This window comes from Adiantum capillus-veneris, chromosome 1 (assembly GCF_014529385.1).
Source record: "Adiantum capillus-veneris isolate H3 chromosome 1, ASM1452938v2, whole genome shotgun sequence".
Classification (NCBI taxonomy): domain Eukaryota; kingdom Viridiplantae; phylum Streptophyta; class Polypodiopsida; order Polypodiales; family Pteridaceae; genus Adiantum; species Adiantum capillus-veneris.
Genome location: NC_140931.1, coordinates 3,016,747 through 3,038,045, shown reverse-complemented (window position 1 = coordinate 3,038,045; position 21,299 = coordinate 3,016,747). Strand labels below are relative to the sequence as shown.

Here is a 21,299-nt window from a genome sequence, read left to right as displayed (position 1 = left end):
ATGGCCAGAGGGCTCATCGCAATGACCTTGGACGCCATCTCGGGATACTCAAACTCTATTTGGTAATAGCCACGCCCGAGAAGTTGAACGTCGAGGATCTTGCCTACCTCTGCTAAAAGGCAGGCCTGGAGAAGATCATGCACCTCTCCTCAGCTAGGGCGGGTGCCGATGATCTTGCAAATGACAGAGGTCGCCTGGAGGCGCTCCACCTTCGCTGCGAAGCTCGCTTGCTCTGTCGGTGAAAGAGCAAGTCGGATGGTGGGTCTGCAGGGTCGGGGGAGGGGGCTTCTTGAGAGTCCCTCGGGGGCGAAGCATGAGCCTCCATCTGTGTCTATTGATGTGATGGAATGGACCGAGTGAAGACCACCCTTTGAGGAGCTACAACGGTAATGTCACTAAAATGTCACTGCCAAGGCGAAACAGATTTGAGGCCCTAGGGGGGGGGGGGGGGGGGGGCAATGTATGGCGCACAATGGAGGTGGGCGAGGAGGGGAGAAGACCAGCAATGGTACTCGCTGGCCAGGCGGGAGGCGGGCTAAGAAGCGGCAGGCTGAGGACCAGCGGTTAGCAGTGTGTGTGTGTGGGGGGGGGGGGGGGGGGGCCTTGAGGGAGGCAGCGCGGGGAGGGCAGCGAATGAGGGGACAGGCTGAGGGAAGGGGACAGCACAGCAGCGATGGGAGACCGCGGGGGCAGGGAGCGGGTGAGAGGGATGCTGCGCAGGGGACAGCGCGAAGAGGGGGGAAGGCGGGCGACACAGCAGGCAGCGAGCTTCTTTCTCTAAAGATCACTTTTTATCTTTTGTACCCAGACATTGTACTAGATTCCACCATGTTGTAACTATGATCTCATCGGTCATTTTGGCCTTCTGAAGACATTAATATAGCATTTCATTTCTTTCTCTCTCTCTCTCTCTCTCTCTCTCTCTCTCTCTCTCTCTCTCTCTCTCTCTCTCTCTCTCTCTCTCTCTCTCTCTCTCTCTCTCTCTCTCTCTCTCTCTCTCTCTCTCTCAAGAGTTTTTCATTTACGATCTCTCTCCTCCAGTAGCTCTCCCCCCCCTCCCCTACACGTCATTGTTCAAAAGTTGTGTTGTCTGACGCCCGTGCGGTGGCTACCATTGTTCGAAAGCTAATACGAGGAGATTTGTCATGGTAGATCTGAGATCTGGTGGCTACCTGTACTCAAGAGGAGGTTTGCTCAAGGTTGCACGCTTGATCATCGTCCAATTCACCTTCTCCCTTGTACCTTTGACACCTTGAGGTAGAAAAAAACAAATCTCAATTTTCTTCTATGAGAAAAAACCAAAATCTATTCTTTTGTTCGTGTCTAAAAACAATAAATATTTTTGTATTATTATCTCACTAAATATTGCTCAAAACTAGTTGAATACAAGGCTCTTGTTGCAAAAAAATCGAAGCTTTCAATTGTTCCAACACATTTCGACCATTTCCTCAAAGCGTTTCGGGGTTTATGGGTGTCCGGGTTTAGGGTGTGAAATGTTTTGGGGTTTTAGGGTTTCAGGGTTTCAGAGCCGCAAAACGCGTTATTATGTCACATTGGGCTACATAATTCTCTATTCCCTATATGGGGCTCAATGCGTATCTATATGGCTGGAAAAGTCCTTCATCATGAAAAATGCAAACCTAGTCAGCTCCATCCTATGGTAATGGAATGTGTAGAATAGTGTACATGTGGGAGCCCTCTGTCAAGACGTGTGTAACCTTCACAATATCAGTAGCCCTTTGCTGCCATTTCTCATAGAGATGTCTCTCATGTCTGACTCTTAACATCCTAGATCACTCAGATATGTTGATGTGGTGGTCAGTAAGTTGTAACCAGGGGCAATCTATCATCAAAGTGCTCTAATCTCCTTTGACTCTTAACATCCTAGATCACTCAGATATGTTGTAACCAGGGGCAATCTATCATCAAAGTGCTCTAATCTCCTTTGCTCTAGCAAGCGTGAATCCCTATAGTGCTCAGCCTGAAACATCCTAATGAATTGTCATCTGTGTAGGGTGGAACAAATCAGTAAGCCACTCCCTGTTGTACTAGATGCTCTCAATCAAAGATCTTGAGATACGTTTCTACCACTTGATAGGAGACATTCTCAGATGAGAGCAACTAAAAATCAGCCCTGTGTCGCTCTCTACAGGCCATTCCTCTTTCTTTCTATCTTTGGCAGACTTTCACTTTAGACACTTTTCCTCTCCTCTCTCTAGGCACCCCAGCAAACACACTAACACACTATTCTGGGAGAGAAAAAGTAGGGCACCCTCATCTCTCTGATATAGTTTCTCCCACTCCCTGTTGTACTAGATTTTGGGATACTTTTCTGCGGCCTCTACTTGACACGAGAGATTCTCAAATGGGAGCCCCTAAAGATGTAACAGACTTGGACACCCCAAGTCGGGAATCTGGCACGACAAACGAGAAAATACTTTAAAAATCACTTAACAGAACTTATCACAATTACAAAGAGATGACACGGCCCCGGCGTAGTTCCTTGCCCAGAGGTATTGGCCCCAAAGTCTCGCGCCCCTTTCAATATTTATTTTTATATTAATTCTTGAGCAATGTACAATGTCCAAGGGTCCTCCCTGCTCAGTGCTCCCAAGCCATTCAAGTCTCAAAAGAAGTTGGCCTCCCAAAAGTTGCAGCTCAGCCCAACGCGATCTGCACCGTAAAGCACGGGCGTCCATATTGCCTGCCATGTCAGCAGCCCATTACACAGCCATTTAAAAGTCTTTGTGTCCCCCAAGGCACCTTTGAACGGGTCCCCATAAGTTGGAACAACTTAAAACTTTTAATTTTGTCATCTTCCATTGGGTATCGTCCGAGTGGGCATGCCACGTCATCATTTTGTGACATACCCCCTCTTGAAAGAATTGTAATCGCCCTCGATTACGCTTGCAAAATCAGGCTTGCAAAATCAAACATAAGCCAAAAACCAGTTCAGTAGACACTGACTCTAACCACTGATGCACGAGACAACACAAATCTAGCACTTTCACAAAGCCTACAGTCACTGAACATTCAAATCACATTCACATCACAACGTTCATCGAGATATTAGATCATGATGTATCGGCAACGTGTTTAGCAATCACATCTAGATCTATCCTAGATCTCCACAGATGTCTCGATTGATTAATTCTTATTGTTATCAAGTCCATCTCATCTCTCTGAAATCACAAGACCGAAATGATGCAATCATTTCGTCTTTCAAACATGCACTCAGACACTAGTCACATGAGAGAGCATACGTAATCAAATTCATTTCGGGAATTCCCAGTTCGAAGTACTTCTTTCATAAAGTCATACAGCAGAATACTATCAGCCCATCAGTATCCCTGAAATCCAAAGGAAAATCAGTGACTTTATTCCATTTGGGTAACCTGAGACAAAGGAGCGGAGTGACTCCCCTCTTGTGCAGTCCCGTCTGCACCAGATTCAAGAAAAGGTAGGGTGCCCTCTATTATTAGGGGCTGCTCATGCCTATAAAAGCGATCCCTCTCCTGTCTTTTAGAGTTGTCAAAGAAGGCACCAGAGTTTCACCCATGATGCTGCAAATTTCAGCTTCGATGAAGAAGGTTTCAAAACCATTGGTTGTATCTTGTAATGTGGCTTCATGTTGTATTGTAATTGGCAGAGTCTGCCTTTCGTAATATTTCCAATATCAACAAGGTACAAACCCTTTTTTTTTTGCACAAATATATAGAGATAGATAGATAGATAGATTCCATTATCATCCCCTAAGATCAAATATGACCTACAGGACCAAAAGAAACATATCATGTGGTGTGTGTGTGTGTGTGGAGCTGATCAGTGACTCTCATTGCTTAAGAATGTGAAAATGAGTGTTGCAATTAAGAGTCCACATCATGGCTGGGGGAGGAATGGGAGATCTCATGGCTGAAAATGTGGGGAAAGCAACCTCTAAATTGATCAAAAGCTGAGCACTCAAGTAGGCTGTGATACTCAGACTCGCGAACTTGTTGGAGGCATACAGTGCATAGTTGATGAGGCTCCTCCTTAGTGCCCCAACACCCTGTCTCGTACCGTAGAGAAAAAGAGGTGATCCAGATGGAGGCAATAGTGTGGATGGCACTCAAGCGGATGGGCTCAAGTATGTAAGGGTGGGTGCGGTTCCCTCATTCAAAGAGGAGGATGGTTTTGTAGTTGGGGAGCAAGAAGAAGATGGTTGAGAGAGAGAGAGAGAGAGAGAGAGAGAGAGAGAGAGAGAGAGAGAGAGGTGGGGGGGGTGTGCGGGGGGATTACAAACCATGAGATGACCAAGACACTCAATTTACCACAGCACAGATCTACAGGGAGGCACTGTTGTGCAAATTATGAAGGCAATATTATTTGGCAGGTGCATATTTTTGAAGATGAACACCAATCCAATTGCAAAATTATCACTGAGTGTGGTCAAAGAACTCTCATGGACAAGGGTCAATCCAAAACTTACATTCGTTTGCAGCCTAAATGCACATTAATAACCTCGATGCATAAACTTCTCTAGATTGCGGCTTGACATGTATGTAAAGGTAACATAATATTCACCCAAAAATGCAAAGATGGAACATTGGATATTTATATTTCATCCCTGATGAGTGCAAATTAGAAAGCCAACAGTGATCAATACTTTCCACAGAATAATGAGGAGATTTAAACAATTCAACTTCATAAAGGCCCATTATCACACACCTTAACTGGTCAATCTACTTCAAAAGCCTTACCTTATGTTGTTGCGACACTCAATAAGTTTCGAAAACAAAAGACATAAGATGCAATAAGCATCACTATCCTTGATCTGTTTCTTTGACATTTCCAGCAACAATTCCCTCACAAGTCTCTCCAGAGCGTAAATGTCCCCCATAGAGTCCATGATAACCGTCCAAAAGCCAAATTCTTCTGAACTTCCTCTTGTGTTACCAAGGTCACATTGTTCCAAATTATTGCCGAGTTTGAACAGAATCTGTGATGCAACAACATCTGCAAACATGCAGTCTGTTAGCAAGCATTAAAAATAACAAGTAGTGAGCTGTGTGAAAGTGGATAATGAAAGGTGCTGAGCACAGGAGAACAGATAATGCAATGAAAAAACCAATGAATAGTTTCCACGCAAATTGGATGATGAGGTAAGAAAGTAATTACAGTCCTTGCATGCTACTTGTATTCAACCAAAAAACAATCTTGAAAATTAAGAACTACGAAGCATCTTAATGGAAGAAGCATCTTATTTCCATTGACAAAAAGTTATCGTCTAAGCAAGGAAAACCTGCATGTCCACGCCTGCAGAATCTTGCACATAACTCGGCAGTGAAACGAAGGGGTCCTCTGAAGATATCTGAATTTCCCAGGTTTGACAGCCAATATTCTTCTGCAGCCTGCAAAGCACTGCGCGTGGCAAAAAGATGGAACTGTCTGCAGTATTCTGTTCAGGAATAAAAGGCTGTTGCTCATATAAAGCCTAAATTACATCGTCTTCAAAGATGGGTGGTGAAAATTGTTCATACATATCCTGCAAAGTTACACACTTCCAAGTACTCTTAAAACAAAATCAACTATATTTCCGTAGGCAGAGGTAGGGAGACTAATGATGAAAATCAATGAGACTTTAGCATAGCTTGTGCAAAAGATAACAGAATTCCTTTCAGATTAGAACAAGTATCATATGGATACGGTAACAGCAAAGAAGCAGGTGCCTCCCGCCGAGCCTTATCTGGTACGGATGCAACAACTTGAGCTACTACCTTAACTGACTGATCTGTTCGAGAAACCAAGCCTTCACTCTTACTTTTCTTAGCAAACTCCATGGCTATTTTTTTAATTCCATCATTTTCAAACAGGTGAATCACCAAAAGTCTGCAAAAAACTTACTAAGTGATACAGACGTATGCTTGAAAGTTCAACGCTTTAACACCAAAGATCAAAAGAAATACCTCTCAATAGCTTTGCTGCTGAGGGTTGTTTCAACAGGAAAATCGCATTTGACCTTATCATATGCGGGTGCCAATGCACTAACCAACTCTTTTATCATCAAAGTAGCCGGTGCTAACATGAAGAATGCATCAAACAGATGAGCCTGCTCTGCAGATGAAAAACAAGCGAGCCAATCTGGTGCTACACCTACATAAAACCAGCAAAATAAGTGCAACAATCACCAAATGACAATATGCTCCCGAGTCCTTAACAAGTTTTTGGAGTTGAAGCAGTGTCCCTAGAATGCACCAAATTTCAACGAATTAGATAGTTCCAACACTCACTGAACAGCAAAATATTTGCCAGAACCGGAAATAATGATCCCTGATAAAATACAGATTTTAAGACTCTCCTCCAATCTCCATTTGAAGAGACTTCTAATGCTTTCTCGTGACATTTGGAAGCTTGCTAGCAATAAAGGTACATAATGCCATAAATTTGTGAGGAAACCATGAAACCAAATAACTGTCAGCAAAATGCAGCATACCTCAGCAACATCCATCGCAAGAGCACCACTGTCTGTTGCAAAAATCCCACATGTCAATTGCACACAAAGATGACAATTACAACTTAAAAAATTGCACAAATTACATTACAATTTGCCTTCCGATTATTCTGTACTGAAACTGAACTTGAATGACAACATTGCACAGTTAGTTGAGCTTTTGCACTAGATAGCAAGTCAAGGTGAGTGTTGGAGACATCATCTCACTAGATGTGACATTCTAAATTGCATGTCATGTTTGTAACGCCAGATTGGCTTTGCATATGCAATCTAGTCCATTCTGGTCCGTTACTATTGTCCTAAATCTTTTAATAGTCAGTTGACCCTTTTTTGGTCCAGTCGCCCTATTTTTAGATGAGGTGGCACATTTCTTAGCTAGGTGCACTCTCTTGCAAATCAGGTCCTAAGTCAGGGCGCTCCCATTTTGCACACCTCTAGGTCACCTTTACTAGTACCCCTGCTCTCCCATTATCATTCATCCATTTGTATGAGCATCCTCTTGAGTTATTCAGTTAATGCTCTTCAGTTATTCTCTCTTTGTCTCTATCTCTCTCTCAAATGTTTGTCTCCTACATCTGCTCTCCTCATCTCATACCTTCCTGGTACTAGAGCAAGAAGGCAAAGGACTCCTTAGAGATCCTACAACATACAACATGCTTCCTGGGGCTTGTACAGGAGAATTCATCGCAGTAACTTGTTTCAAAGTGCTTCCTTTTATGCATCAGCCCAAAGTGTTGTCGAGGGATTCTGACACATAGAACCTTTTTTATTGCACCCATCTGAACGGGATTTCACCTACACTGGTAGGCCTCTTCATTGAAGTCCCAACCAACCCTCTCAAGGGCCACCACATCCTTACGGATGTGATATTTGCTTTAGATTGTGTAAATAAAATATAAGCAGATGCTATACCTCAATGCACGGCTCAATTTGTCAAAGGTGCAGAGGAAAAGGGTGAATCGGGTGATGATCTCCTTTGCAACCGCGAGTAAACCTCCTCTCGGGGCCGGGCAGCAAACGGATCTCGGATCTATCAAGATAGATCTCCTTGTACACAAGCTCCTAGCACAAACCGCCATTGTACGGGCACGGCAACCACCTGCAAGCAAACACCGCACGTGTAGGGTGTCTACATGGCGGGGAGAGGGAGCGCTAGAGAGAGGAAGAGGGATCTTAGGAGAAAACGCCAAAGAGAGAGAGAGAGAGAGAGAGAGAGAGAGAGAGAGAGAGATGAAATGAAATGAAATGTTATATTAACGTCTTCAAAAGACCAAAGTGACCTATGAGACCAGAGCGTTACAATGTGATGGATCTGATACAAAGTCCGCGTAACAAAATGACAAAATGACAAAATAAAAATACTATGGAATCCTAAACTGGTAGGTGTGAACTAACTAGCTAGCTAGGATAGCTAAATCACAAGTCACAAGAGATCCAGCATCGGTTGCTAGCGGATCTCATCAATCTCCTCCATGGTCCGCAGTCTGACCAGGCGTCGTGCATGTCGGGCCAAAGTGATCCGAATCCTCTGATGTGGCCTCCGTTGATGCTGTGTCGTCCTCTGCAATCATGGGCATCTAGATTTCCCCAGCTTAGTCGCTCGGTCGATCAGTGTGCCTCTGGTGTGAGGCGACAAGCTCTGCTGTGGTAGTAGCTCCTCCGGGTGTCCAGTGTCTGCTCTAAAGAAGTTTGTGATGTGTCTCTAAGACTGGCTGGCCTCTCCTCTCATCAAGCTCTCTCTGTGTCTGCGCAGCTCGAGCAGAAACAAACCCAAGCATCTCTGATCCTCATACAAGAAGACTTTGGAAAGTGATTCAAAGCCCTCTCTAAACAAGCAGTGGAAGCGGCCTCGTATCTCTTAGTAGATGGGGAAGTGGCATGTGTAGTGCAACTCTGCCTCAGGCTCCATGTCACACAGGGGGCATGTTCTGGCCTCTGCTGTTACTCCGTTGTATCTCCCAATCTCGATCCACAGCTGGTGTGAAGATGTGCGTATCTGGCCAATAGCACACCGTATCCCATGAGACGAGTGTGTGTCCACTGGGCCTCGTCACAAAACCGTCCTCCGTAAGCTGGAGAAGATGCTCTTTGTAGAGAGCCATCTTCGTGCCCAGATCCTGTGCTCGCTGTATCCATGTCCTCCTGGTGTCTAGCTCAATCAGGTCTTGGCGGATGAGCCTGGTGATCTCGGACTGTGTAAGAGTCAGAGAGGGTGCATCCAGTGAGTACTGGAAGGGGGGCAATTTGTCTATGCTGAACCCATGCGCCTGAAACCATGATGTCATCTCCCCATAACAACATGTTGTATCTCCCTACATGGCGAAAAAAACTTTGGGGAGCGAGAGAGGCTGTGGACACCGAAAACACTAGCAAGAGGAAAACGCTAGAGAGAGAGAGTGCCCAAACGATTGAGCACTGCATTGAACAACATGCCAGAAGTACAAAAGCCAGAATTTCCCTACCTAGTTAGAAACCTGATAAATGGCCTAAAAATGCTAATAAATATGTGAACTAAAAATGCTAATAAATATGTAACTCACTAAAAGTGACCTGGGACACATATTTAGTAGTTGCAGTGCACAAAACTCAAGACTCTGACACCGGGGAACCCTAGGAATGGGGGTCCCATCTCATGCCAACCTGCCGGGTGGGCAACACTGTAGTGCATCACCGAGAAAAGGTACGTCTACCTCGGATACAACCGAGCACAACCACAAAACAACCCTCATTCCCTAATCTGCTCCTCGGAGATATTGGAGCCACCATTGGATAGGAATCTGAACTCTAACACCCCCTCATAGCTCTTGGGCGGGAAACAAGTCCAAGGGAGCTAGCAAGAGAGGATAATGTCGCCTGTGGAAGAGGTTTGGTGAAGATATCAGCAAGGTTATCTAATGTCGAAATATACTCCAATCGAAATGAGCCATCCTTTGTCTTCTCACAAACAAAATGGTATTGTATCTCTATATGCTTGGTAAAGGCATGAAATACCAAGTTCCTCGCAATGGCTATACAACTCTTGTTGTCAGAGTACATCGTGGTCATTTGTTGGGAAATCCCACCTCTGAAAGTAGCCTCCATAACAACATTGACTCACATGTAGCACTGCAAACAACCCTATACTCTGCCTCTATGGAAGGCAATTGTCTCCTGTTTCTTGCTGCTCCATGAAACTGCTCCTGAGCCAAAAGAAAAGGTGTAACCTGTAGTCACCCGTCGTCCATCTAGATCTCCACCCCAATCTGAATCACTCCATCCTTGTAGAATGATCGTTGAGTCAGTACCTCCATACGCATACTCAATGCTTACAACTTGGTCGCCTTTAAATACCGCAAAGTCCGAAGAGCCTACTCCAAATGTGACTTGACAAGTCGCTGCATGAAAGAACTGAGAAGTCCCATTGGGTGTTGAGAGCCCAAATAAGAGAACCGACCAGTTTACGATACTTTGTACCATTTGCTACATCTGAGGGGTCATACTATGACAATTTCTGATTGGGATCCATAAGGATTGAGATAGGTTTGCACTCAGTCATACCAAATGCTTCCAACAAATCTTCGGCATAGTGCTCTTGAGAGAGAAAGATGCCCCCCTCAGTCTGCCATATCTCCAATCCAAGAAAGTAATGAAACAAGCCAAGATCTGTCATCACAAACTCCTTAGCCAAGGTCTCCATAAAACTACTGATGTGCTCAACATGGCTACCTATGATCACAAGATCGTTCACATAGATGATATGGTACCACGCTCAGGGGGCTTGCTTCAGGCCATAGAGAGCCTTCAGCAACCTACAAACCATGCCTCCGAAATCTGGATCCTCTAACCCTGGAGGTTGCTCTACATACACCTCCTCCTCTAAGTCGTAGTGAAGAAAAGCCAAAACTACATCGGTCTGAAAAACCAGCCATCCAAAAAAGGTAGCAAGGGCAAAAGCTGCACGAATGGTTGACATCCTCGCAGTCGATGCAAAGGTCTCGTCATAGTCCACACCCTCTCTCTAAGAGAAACCCCTAGCAACGAGTCATGCCTTGTGCCTGTCCAAAGAACCATCAGATTTGTACTTGGTCCTGTAGACCCATTTGACACCAATCACATTCTCCTTGGCAGGCCACGGAACCAGCGTTCAAGGGTTATTCTTCTTGCTGGAATCAAGTTTGCATGGCCAACTTCCACTTTGGTTGTGAAAGCGCCTCCTCAACTGTCAGACGATCTCTCTCCTTGATCACTATCGACATCAAAGCATACTTCACCTGTAATAAAGCCCCATCTACCTCAGCAAACCAAAGTCACTGAGAGCGTCATGTTGTACTAGCATCATGCCAATCTGGTAGAAAATCTGAAGTCGCTACATCTTGCAAGGTCTCCCATCACCACTAGGTAACTTGTCTGACTTGCTGCCCAGGGAGGAGCTACTCATACATCTGGCTCTATCTTTGCACTATGGTGAGACCACTGTCATCTGCATCATCTGCAACGTGTGCATCCTCCTCCGTAGCCTAAGGGAGAGGAATAGGAAAAGAGGGTTCATCAACCTCAAGAGGTAAATCATAATCTGGTTCTCCAAGTATCGGAAAATCTGGTCCGTCGTGGAAGACATAAGAGCGGAAGCCCCTGCTGAAGGAAGAAACTCGTTGAAGAAGAAATCACTGTTGAGTACAACATCCTTCTTGGCTCAATCCTAAAGTCGATATCCTTTGGAAAGAGTATTGTAGCCGACAGAAAACATTCTCCTTGACTTGGGTTCAAACTTCCCCCTCCGCTCTTTCAGTACATGGACATATGCATCGCTCCCAAATATCCCAAAATGAGAGACAACAGGATTTCTCCCAAAGTAGGCCTCGAACATGGTCTTCCCTGGAACCAAAGAGGTCGGAGATCGGTATATGGTATGAACTGCCGCCGCAACTGCCTCTGCCCATAAAGACTTTTAGTCCGCGCCATCTCAACCATTGTCCTATTCTTCCACTCCACAACTCCATTCTCTGAAGGCGGTCTGGTATTCACAAGCTCTTGCTTAATTCCATGGTCCGCATACAACTGAATGAATGCTTTGGAGGTAAACTCCCGTTGATCAGCTACGCTGGAGTAGAATTGGACCAATCTCCCCACTCCTCGTTGGTGGGTGGTTCACCACCACCGCCAGTAGCATCCCCATGTACTTCTTCATCACGGACTAAATTCATGTCGGAATCATCACTCCTCTCCATGGTGTTGGAGACATAGTTACATGGGACGGCGGGTCGGGGTCGGGAACGGGGTCGGGAACGGGAACGGGAACGGGGACGGGACGGCAAAAGTCAGGAAACGGGGACGGGGGTCGGAACGGCAAAAAAAAAAGAGTTTTTTTGGCATTTTTTGACCTACACACATGCCACACACATAGAGCATCACTTTGACCATAAATTTACACTAAATGGACCAAAGAACACGAGTCATATAGGCTGAAATGTGCTAATAAAACATCGATGATCGATGAATACAAAATCAGAAGTGCATGCCACAAGGGCTCAAGAGTCAAAAAGCCTAAAGGACTTAGGACAAGCCTGAGGCCTCAAGGATAACAAAAAGTACAAAGGGCTATGTAGTAGGTAGAGTAGTAGACTCAAGAGTCTAGACTCGAGAGTCGAGTGATCAATGATCATCAAACTCAAGAAGTGCTCGCCTGCTAAATCTCCATATCGTCGTCGTAGTCGAGGTCGTCAGCGACGTATGAGGGCTCGGGAGGCTCGCATAGAGGCTTGAAGTCCTCCTCTAGCTCCTCCAAAAGAGTATCGGCCATAGATGGATTCTCTTGTGCCATCTCCCACTCAGTGAAAGGATCTGCCTTGTGTGTGACGCTCTTGGCAAGCATACGCAAGTTAGCGCTCACAAACACCAAATCATTGGCCCTCTGAACCCCAAGCGATTCCTCTTCTTAGAGGCAATGTGGCTGTACACACTCCATAGTTGCTCCAAGCAACTAGTGGTACATGCTTGGCTAAGGACACGAACAGCCAAGCGCTGCAAATGTGGGCCATCTCCTCCATAGTCCTCCCACCACAAAACCGATCCAATCTTGTTGCGATCAAGCTGTGCATCTACACATCCTTAGGAGCCCTTCTTTTGCCTGTAGTTGAGTAGCTTGTCTCTAATCTTGCGCCTAATGTCATTGCTAGGCTCAAGGCGCTCCAATGTAAGCCGCCATCCTTTGCTCACCTCCTTGTCGGTCTCTTGACGCCTTCCCTGAAACTCAGGGTCGAGCACATAAGCTGCCGCATGAAGTGGAGAGTAGTATCCATTCCACCTCAACTCACACAAGCCATGAATCTCCGCATACTGAACAGGGTCAGGCACAAGCTTCTCAAGTGCCTCTATCATCCGATCCATGGCTTCGTAGACTTTGCCAATGCATGGTTGCAAGCCATCCACCACTCGAAGTAGATGTAGAATAGGCTTGACCATGGCGTCAAGAGTCTTCACCTCCTCCCACCAAGCGGCGTCGTCGGCCCATTCTCGGCATGTCAATCCTACTGCTGATGTAGACTCCGGCATGGCCTGGAACTCATCACTGAGAAAGAGGCCCCTTAAGGCTCCGCCACATGTAAACAAGCGGCCTAGCATAAGCCAATTGAATGCAAATCTTGTCTCTGAATATTTGAGCAAGGACAAGTGGCTCCTCTTTGAGAATTCCTCGCGCACTTTTTGATGGTTGAGCACAAAGGAGACAATTCGAGAGGCGTCACCAATGGTGGGTGAAATCCATGACAAGTTCCCTATGTCCTTGAGGAGGTTATTGAGGCAATGCGCCATGCAAAATGTGACATGGATGCTGGGATACATGCCCTCAATGATAGCTCCGGCTGCCCTATTTGACGCCTCTCCATCTGCAACCATACAAAGGTCATTCTCCGGGCCGGTGATCTCTATGGTGCTTGTCCACTCCGTAACAAGCCTTGCCACTATCGGATGCATCATGTGACTCCACAAAGTACATCTCCCCCCGAGAGTAGGCCACCACCCCGTGGATGGACCGCTTGTGGGTGTCGCTCCATCCATCTACAAGGAGAGAGACGCCATTGGTCTCCCACAAATCCTTGGTTGCTTGGGCCGCTTGCTCCACGGCAAGCTTCTCTTTATCAAGGAGGGTGGTGCGAAGCCTTTCCAATGAAGGTGGCACATAAGAGGAGCCATATTCCCCTATTTTCGTAACCATGGTTCGAAAGTATGGAGACCTATCCACACAAAATAGAGCATGTTGTGTTAGTATGGAGAGTCGAGAGTCGAGAAGTTATAACCCATTATGAATACAAAATGGAAGATTGCAATGAGCATATGCCAAGGGAAACTCACCGCGAAGCATGGAAGGCAATGTGGTCGTGGAAGAAGAATCGGGCAACCGACCTATCCACCTCTTCCTTCAATTTAGGATTCCAATTTTCGTTGAGAGTGCTTTGGCGATGCGGAACGGAAGAGGACGGTGTAGATGCATGGATCTTGAAGCTTCAAGAGATGTCGTCAAGGTTGGCTTCCCTTTGCTCTCGCGGTGTCGCTGTGGCAGAGGGATCAACGGCAACAAAACGGCCCCTCTTGGCCGCTTCCGCAACCTCATACACCGTGAGCTTCTCAAGAAGATCCAACCTCTTCTCGGGAGCTACATGAGGGCAAAACTTCACCTCGTGACCGGGTTCATGAAGAAGATGGGCTCGCACTTTGTTTGAACCACCCGTTCTCTTGTATGGGCATAGCTTGCATGTCCATGGTCTTGCACCGCCACCTTTGCCACGCGTGCTAAAGTCGACTTCATCCCACCACGACCACGTTTGCACGGCGGGCCTCCTTCGAGAAGAACCGGCTTGAGAAGTGGAGTTGGCTTGAGATGACATGATGGTGGAGACTCGAGAGAGTAGAGCTTAGAAGTTAGAGGAGTTAGAGGAGAGCTTGTGTGAAGAGAGAGTTTTGGAGAGCTTCAAAGTGGGTAGCAGAGGGAGAGGAGAGCTTCAAACTTCAAAGTGGGTAGAAGAGGGAGAGACTTGAGAGTGGAGACTCAACTTTCAAGGGTAGATACTAGAGTGTAGAGTAGTCAATGGTCATGCTTGAGCCTTGAGCAATGACTCAATGAGGCTATGAGGCTTGAGCAATGAGCATTGAGTAGAGAGGAAAGCTTGAGCTTGAGGGAAATTGCCAATTGGAATGAGACTATCAGTATTAAGAGGCCCAAGGGAGCCTTTTATAGCCTCTCAAGGGCCAAGGCCCCCCAAAACGTGGCAGTTGGGCTGCAAAGAGCCGTTTAAAACGGTCATAAACGGCTACTTTTAGCCCGCCTGACTGCTGTCGACCCCATCCGATCCGGCCGTCCCCGTCCGTCCCCCTGCGATCCGCCCGTCCGGCCAAAGATCCGGCTGTCCCAAGGCGTCCCCTTCCATCCTCGGCCCGGTTACAACCGTCCCCCGGCCCTAGGGCCCGTCCCCCCCGTCCCCTGTAACTATGGTTGGAGAACTTGGGGCTTGTGACGTAGAAGTGAGAAAATCTACAAGTCTATCCACTACAGCCAAAATCAGCCCCAACTGAGTGAAAAACACGGAAAAAACAACAAACTGTCTCTTTTCGTCGCGGAAATTCAGCACCAAAAACTCGCACAAATCACCAATCCGATTCAAGAGCACGTCGTGGCTCTGATACCATGTCAAAGGTGCAGTGGGAAAGGGTGAATCGGGTGATGAACTTGTTTGCAACCGCGAGCAAACCTCCTCTCCGTATCGGGCAACCAATAGATCTCGAATCTATTGCGATGGCTCTCCTTGGTGTTAATCTCCTAACGCGTACTGCCCACTAAATGGGCACGGGAACTCACCGCGTGCAATGCCTGTCAAAGTCGATGATGCTGAAGCGTAGAGAGAGAGAGAGAGAGAGAGAGAGAGAGAGAGAGAGTTTCCTGAACCAATCAACCTTGGCAATGAATAACTGAATGTGTATACAATGGAGACAAGGTGTTGCTTATATAGCAACCTGAGTAAATTGCCCTACCCAGACTTTGACAAATAAGTAAAATAAATACCTAAAAGCCAAATTAAATAATGGGATCACATTGGGCAGTTCACTTGAGATGCCAAAAATTTAACACCCTCTTTGCAGCTCATAGTGGATATCAATAGTGAGACCAAGTCGATGAAAAAGCTACCATGGACACCCCCACAACACCGGTAATGCTAGATACACCTCGGATTTGCTACCCTCAACTTTGTACCTGAGAATGCCATCTTGAGCATTGGTTGCCTTTGTAGAAACTTTGAACTGTAGACCACACTATGCCCAAGAATCTCCATTCGTGAACCGTGAACACATCACGCCCGAAATATAATACTCCTAGATAATGAACCGTGGAATACATCTTGTCCATAATCTGACCAACAACAATGGATTGGTGCACTCATCCATAGTGTTTTAGATACATGTGATTGGTTCCCTGCCAAATGCATGTGCCTTGAACTCCGACCTACGAGTCCAAACACCGATAACTTGAACTCCAACACAAGGGTCCAAATTAATTATAGGGAGCACTGTTTGCCCCTCTCTGCCACTCACAAACCTCTCTCTGGCCGAAGCTAGTGGCAGCAACTGCCCTTTGACTAGAAATCTGACGTCGAGGCCACTGTGGCCGCCGCCACATGTGCCATGCCAATCTCCTCTGTCAAATCTTTATTATCGTTATCTCTGTCTAGCTTGCCTTTGTCTTTGTCCACCTGTGAATTCTTGTTTTTGCCTTTGGCTTCAAACTCTCGAGCCAAACAAAGCGTCATGTCACATTTATAACACGAGTTGTCGGACCTCGTGGGTACCAAGGCAGCTAACTGAGTACTGGTACTGCCATCCTTGTCAAGCTTGCCTGTGCCTGTGTCCTCTAGTGAACTCGTCCATTTGCTTTTGGCTAAACGCTGCCCCGACATATGACCATAACATTTAATGAGAGAATCATCAATGAGAGGGTCAAGAGAAACTTGGGACACACTCGTGTTATCAGTAATTGCATTGACAGAGGAAGTGGGTTCTGTGGATTTTTTAAATTCATTCGATTCAAGCTTAGGACATGTTCTTTTTATGTGACCCTTAATGTGACAATGAAAACAACGACCTTCCTTAGAATAAGTCCTTTGCTCTTCCGATGTGATGTATCCTCCTACAATTCCTTGTGCTACCTTTTCATCCGGAGTAAGCTTAGGTTTAGCAATTGTGTTAGCCTTACCCTTAGGTTCATTGGAAGAATTCTTTTCTGAGAGACTGCTGGAAGATTGGTTAGAAGAGTTACCGTTCTTACCATTCTTACCGTTCTGAGGGTTCTGAGAAGTCTGCGATGTACTTGTGGAAGTCTTGTTCTCTTTAGGCTTTCCCTTGTTGTGCTTCATCTCCTGTGCGAGAGCAATCGCTACCACCTTGTTGAGATCGATTGGATCAAGCATCTCAACATCGTACTTGATATACTCGTCCAATCCATAAAGGAATGCCTCTTTGCGTTCATCATCCGACTTGCGTAATTGAGTACCTAACTGCAAAACACGATTAGAAAAAGCAGAGTTACCAGGGAACGGACATTTCGGGCCTTGGAACGCCGTTTCGGCGTTCTGGCCAGCTGGGATTTTCTGGAACGCGTCGGAACGGAACGGCGTTCCGGCTGGAAACTGTCACCGGAACGGGACGACCGAAATGGGCTGGAATGGGACGGAACGGCCCCAACGGCCATAAACGGCAGTTTTTGAAATTGAAAAAAAATGACTGTTAGGCAGCCAACGGCCATTTTCAGCAGTCAAAAACATATATAATGCCCCCCTCCTCCCCCATTCTTCACACACTCATCAAGCCTCAAGGCCCATTCTCCCTTGCTTGAGCCTTGCTCTCAACTCTCAAGCCAAGCTCATTCTCCCTAGCTTGCTCTCAACTCTCAAGCCATAGTGTGGCGCCGCGGCATGCCTCAAGGCTCAAGCTCTCAACCTCTCTCTCTCTTGGGCTAACTTCTAAGTTCTAACCCTCAAGGCTCAAGCTCTCTTTCAAGCTCTCACGGAATCAAGCGGCAAGCCTCTCTCTCTCAAGCCCTCTCTCTCTCTCAAAGTTCAAGATCAAGCTCTCTCTTTCACGGATAATCCATCATCCATGGCCTCTTCTTCTCGTACAACCCCCTCCGTTCATGCGGGCAACACTCAAAAGGCGAAGGAATGGTCGTGGTGGGATGAAGTGACCTCGGAGGGCACCTTGTCGGCGGCGGGAGGTTCTCGTGCATGGGCATGCAAGCTATGCTCTTACACGCGGAAAGGGGGGAATGACAAAGTGAGGGCCACTTTCTTCGAGTGCCGGGACATGAGGTGAGATTTTGTGCCAACGTAACCATCGAGAAGAGGAAGGAGCTCGAGGAAAAGGATCGGCAATTCAACCATAAAGCCAAGCCCGCACGCAAAGGTATTGATCCAAAGACCCTCATTTTCCCTTCTTCCTCTCTACCCAATGTAGGTGCTGGTGCATCTTCACAAGGTCCAACTCGTCGCCAAAAGACCCTTGCCACCTCTTGGGACCCAAAGAAGAAGGAAGAGGTGGATGCAGCCGTGGCCCGATTCTTCTATCACGGCCATATCCCATTTGTCGCAGCGAGGTATGTTCATTGTTTTATGATTTATCAATCTTCTCTCTCATTTCTTCCGCTATCGTCGTTTCCACCTTTTTGATACTAACCTCTTCTATGTTTAATCGAAATAGGTTTGAGTATTGGAAAGTCATGGTGCAACGAATAGGAGAGTATGGCACCAGCTATGTGCCGCCATCTTCAGAGGCTCTCCGAACCACTTTGCTCGATCGAGAGAAGGCTATCGTGGAGCAAGCAACCCTCAACATTCAGCGTCTTTGGGCAAAACATGGCGTTTCCCTCATTGCCGACGGGTGGAGCGATACAAAGAAGAGATCTATCCATGGTCTCGTCGCATACTCGAGTGGAGAGATGTACTTTGTGCACTCTCATGATGCCACTGAGAGTGGCAAGTCCACCGATGTCCTCTCTGCAGAGTGGACAGCGGCCATAGAAACCATCGGTGAGCAACACGTGGTGGCCTTTGTCACAGATGGGGAGGCATCAAACAGGGCAGCAGTAGCTATCATAGAGGGCCACTATCCGCATGTGACAGTGTGCTTTTGCATGGCACACTGCTTGAACAACCTTCTAAAAGACATCGACAAGCTAGACTGGATTGCTCCAGTCATTACTGATGCAGTGAAGATGGTTACTTTCATCAACAATCACAACTTGGTTCGGAGTGAGTACCTCAAGAGGTCGGGCGGCAAAGTGCTTCTAAAGTATTCAGATACCCGCTTCGCATTCAACTTTCTTCTTGTGCGCAGGCTATCTGAATGTCAAAATGCGGTTCGACAGGTCTTCATCAGTGATGAGTTCACCACCTCCTCCTATGCAAAGACAGTTGCAGGGATTTTGTGCAAGGATAAGACAGAGGATCTTGAGTTCTGGAAGGAGCTCAAGAGTCTAGACGCACAAGTAAAACCGGTGGTTCATTTGCTTCGAGTTCTGGATGGCATGGATCCTTGCATTGGCAAGATTTATGAGGCAATGGACCGCATGATTGAGCAGCTTGCACAGCTTGAGCCGAACGCAGAGCGATATGAGGAGATCCATGCACTTTGCAGCTCGAGGTGGAATTCATATGTCTCTCCTTTACACGGGGCAGCGTACATGGTGGATCCAGAGTTCCAAGGTGCAAGGCAAGAGAGAGATAGCGAAGTCATGAACCAATTTACAGAGATCTTAAACAAGATGGTTCTAGACAAAGATGGGCGACGCATTGTCAGAGATCAGCTGAGACAGTACAGAGAGATGCGGGGGTCATTTGGCAGTCCAGATGCTCAGATTGATCGCAGGAAGATAGGTTCAGTGCTTTGGTGGGAGGACTATGGCTATGATGGCCCTGAGCTTCAAAGATTGGCGATCCGTATTCTCAGTCAGTCAGTTAGTACCTCATGCTTGGAGCAATTGTGGAGTACCTTTAGCCACATTGCTTCCAAAATTAGGAATCGGCTTGGAGTGGAGAAGGCTAATGATCTTGTCTTCGTCAACGCAAATTTGGAAATGCTTTGCAAGAGTACAGACAAACAGACAGATCCTTTTACACAGTGGGAGATGGAGCAAGAGGCTTCTCAGGCAGGTGGAGATGCACATCCACCAACACCAGGTACTTCATCTGTGGCTGAGATCGAGCCGGACCTAGACCTCGATGATGAGGAATGTCTGAAAAAGACATAACCGGCATACCATTTTGCTTGAGAGCGCGCCAATCATCCTTCAATCGTGCGAGGTACTGAGGTGGCATAAACCGCGCCTTGAGCTTGTCTTGGAAATCAGCCCAATTGAAGGAAAGGGGCGTGAGTTCGTCGGCTTCCTCTAGGTGCGCGGCTAATTGTGCCTCTTGCCATGCGTGGTACCAATTGATGGCATCACCAGCAAGGTACATAGCTGCCGTCAAAACCTTGCTATTCCCCATCTTCTTAGTTGTCGCAAAATAAGCATTAAATTGATGCAACCAAGAATGAATAACCGTAGCATCCATCTTATCATCATACTTAATGAAAGTCAACTTCTCTGTGACTGGGGTTGTTGGAATCCGTATCGTGGCTTGCGCCACTTAAGAAACTCCCACGATCTTTGGTTGGTTCGGACTTCGAGGCAAGTACTTGTCGAACCAATTCTTGAGAGCGTAGTTCTCTTTGAGCCTCACGCTCGGCCTCCCAGACCGCGCGTCTTGCTGAAGCTTCCTCCTTTCTTTATGCTTTTCTTTCTTTTTGTTCGTCGCGTTGGAATGCAATGCGAGTCTCTTCTTGTTTGGCCATAATGTCCATCATCGTCTTGACCATTGCCTCCATAGGATTTGGTACACTTTGTGGCTTAGATGGCGAAGGGGAGGGTCGGAAAAATCTCTTGGTGGGGAAAATTCTTTGTCGCCTCTCTCATTCTCATCACCTGTATGCGAAGTATCTATTCCACTTCGGGTGACGACCATGCACTATGATCTTTGGTTCTTAAGTTCACGAGGAACTTTGGTTCTTGAGGGTCTTGAGGTTCTTGAGGTTCTTGAGGTTTTCTTTCGATTGCAAACCGTGTTTGAGAAGTATCTTCTCTTCACCCGAGTTCTACTCTTTTCCGCGGGCGCACCCCTTGGGGGCCTTGCGCTCACACCAAGGATGCTTTTTACCACCTCACGTCGATTGGCCGGCCGCTAAGTGCACGGTCCGCTCTCAATGAGTGAAAAGAGACACAAGGGCAGGCTGGACAAGCCCTTCTTTCTTGGGATTCGTGTCACTCTTCAAAAACACAATTAGGAATTGACACGCCTAAGCGAACTTGGGTTCGTGCGACCGCAACAAGCAAAAAAAATTCTTGTGATTCTTGTGGTTCTTTCCTTGAGTGATACAGAACACTGTCAAAGCTCTGATACCAATGTAAGGTACAGCGGAATGAATGTTTGCGCTTTGCTCAAGATGAGTGCTCCGAACTGTGCTCAAGGTTCCTTTTGTTCTTATGGCAGGGAGAGCCTTCCGTTCTTAATGAGAGAGTGCAATAATTACAAACAAAGTGAGTGGACATTGTGCGTGCAAGTGTATGAGACTGAGAGATAGAGAGAGAAGAGAGATACTACACCAAAGACGTAAAACCCTCCTCCAAAGGCCCCACTCGTCAGCGAGAGTGGTCTACTTATGATTGCACAATCTAGTACAAAGTGAATGCATGTGACTGATACAAGTCTAGGCTATGTCGGCGATATGGACGGGGATGGCGACACCGACCTAA

At 46.7% G+C, this 21,299-nt stretch overlaps 1 protein-coding gene across 5 annotated transcripts in view; it reads right to left on the bottom strand.

The window, feature by feature from the left end:
- Positions 1 to 21,299, bottom strand: part of EMB2423 (telomere length regulation TEL2 family protein) — a 79,335-nt gene that overhangs the window by 45,991 nt on the left and 12,045 nt on the right. For 3 of the 5 annotated variants that reach the window (XM_086513703.1, XM_086513700.1, XM_086513696.1), the window contains exons 2-7: positions 6,473 to 6,504; positions 6,270 to 6,393; positions 5,946 to 6,132; positions 5,686 to 5,868; positions 5,282 to 5,427; positions 4,740 to 4,995 (exon numbers count right to left, since the gene is read on the bottom strand). In XM_086513703.1, coding sequence (XP_086369829.1) covers positions 4,740 to 4,995; positions 5,282 to 5,427; positions 5,686 to 5,868; positions 5,946 to 6,132; positions 6,270 to 6,393; positions 6,473 to 6,504 — 928 coding nt within the window. The remainder of the gene's footprint in view (positions 1 to 4,739; positions 4,996 to 5,281; positions 5,428 to 5,685; positions 5,869 to 5,945; positions 6,133 to 6,269; positions 6,394 to 6,472; positions 6,505 to 21,299) is intronic. The other 2 variants (XM_086513712.1, XM_086513709.1) reach the window with 2 other exon arrangements.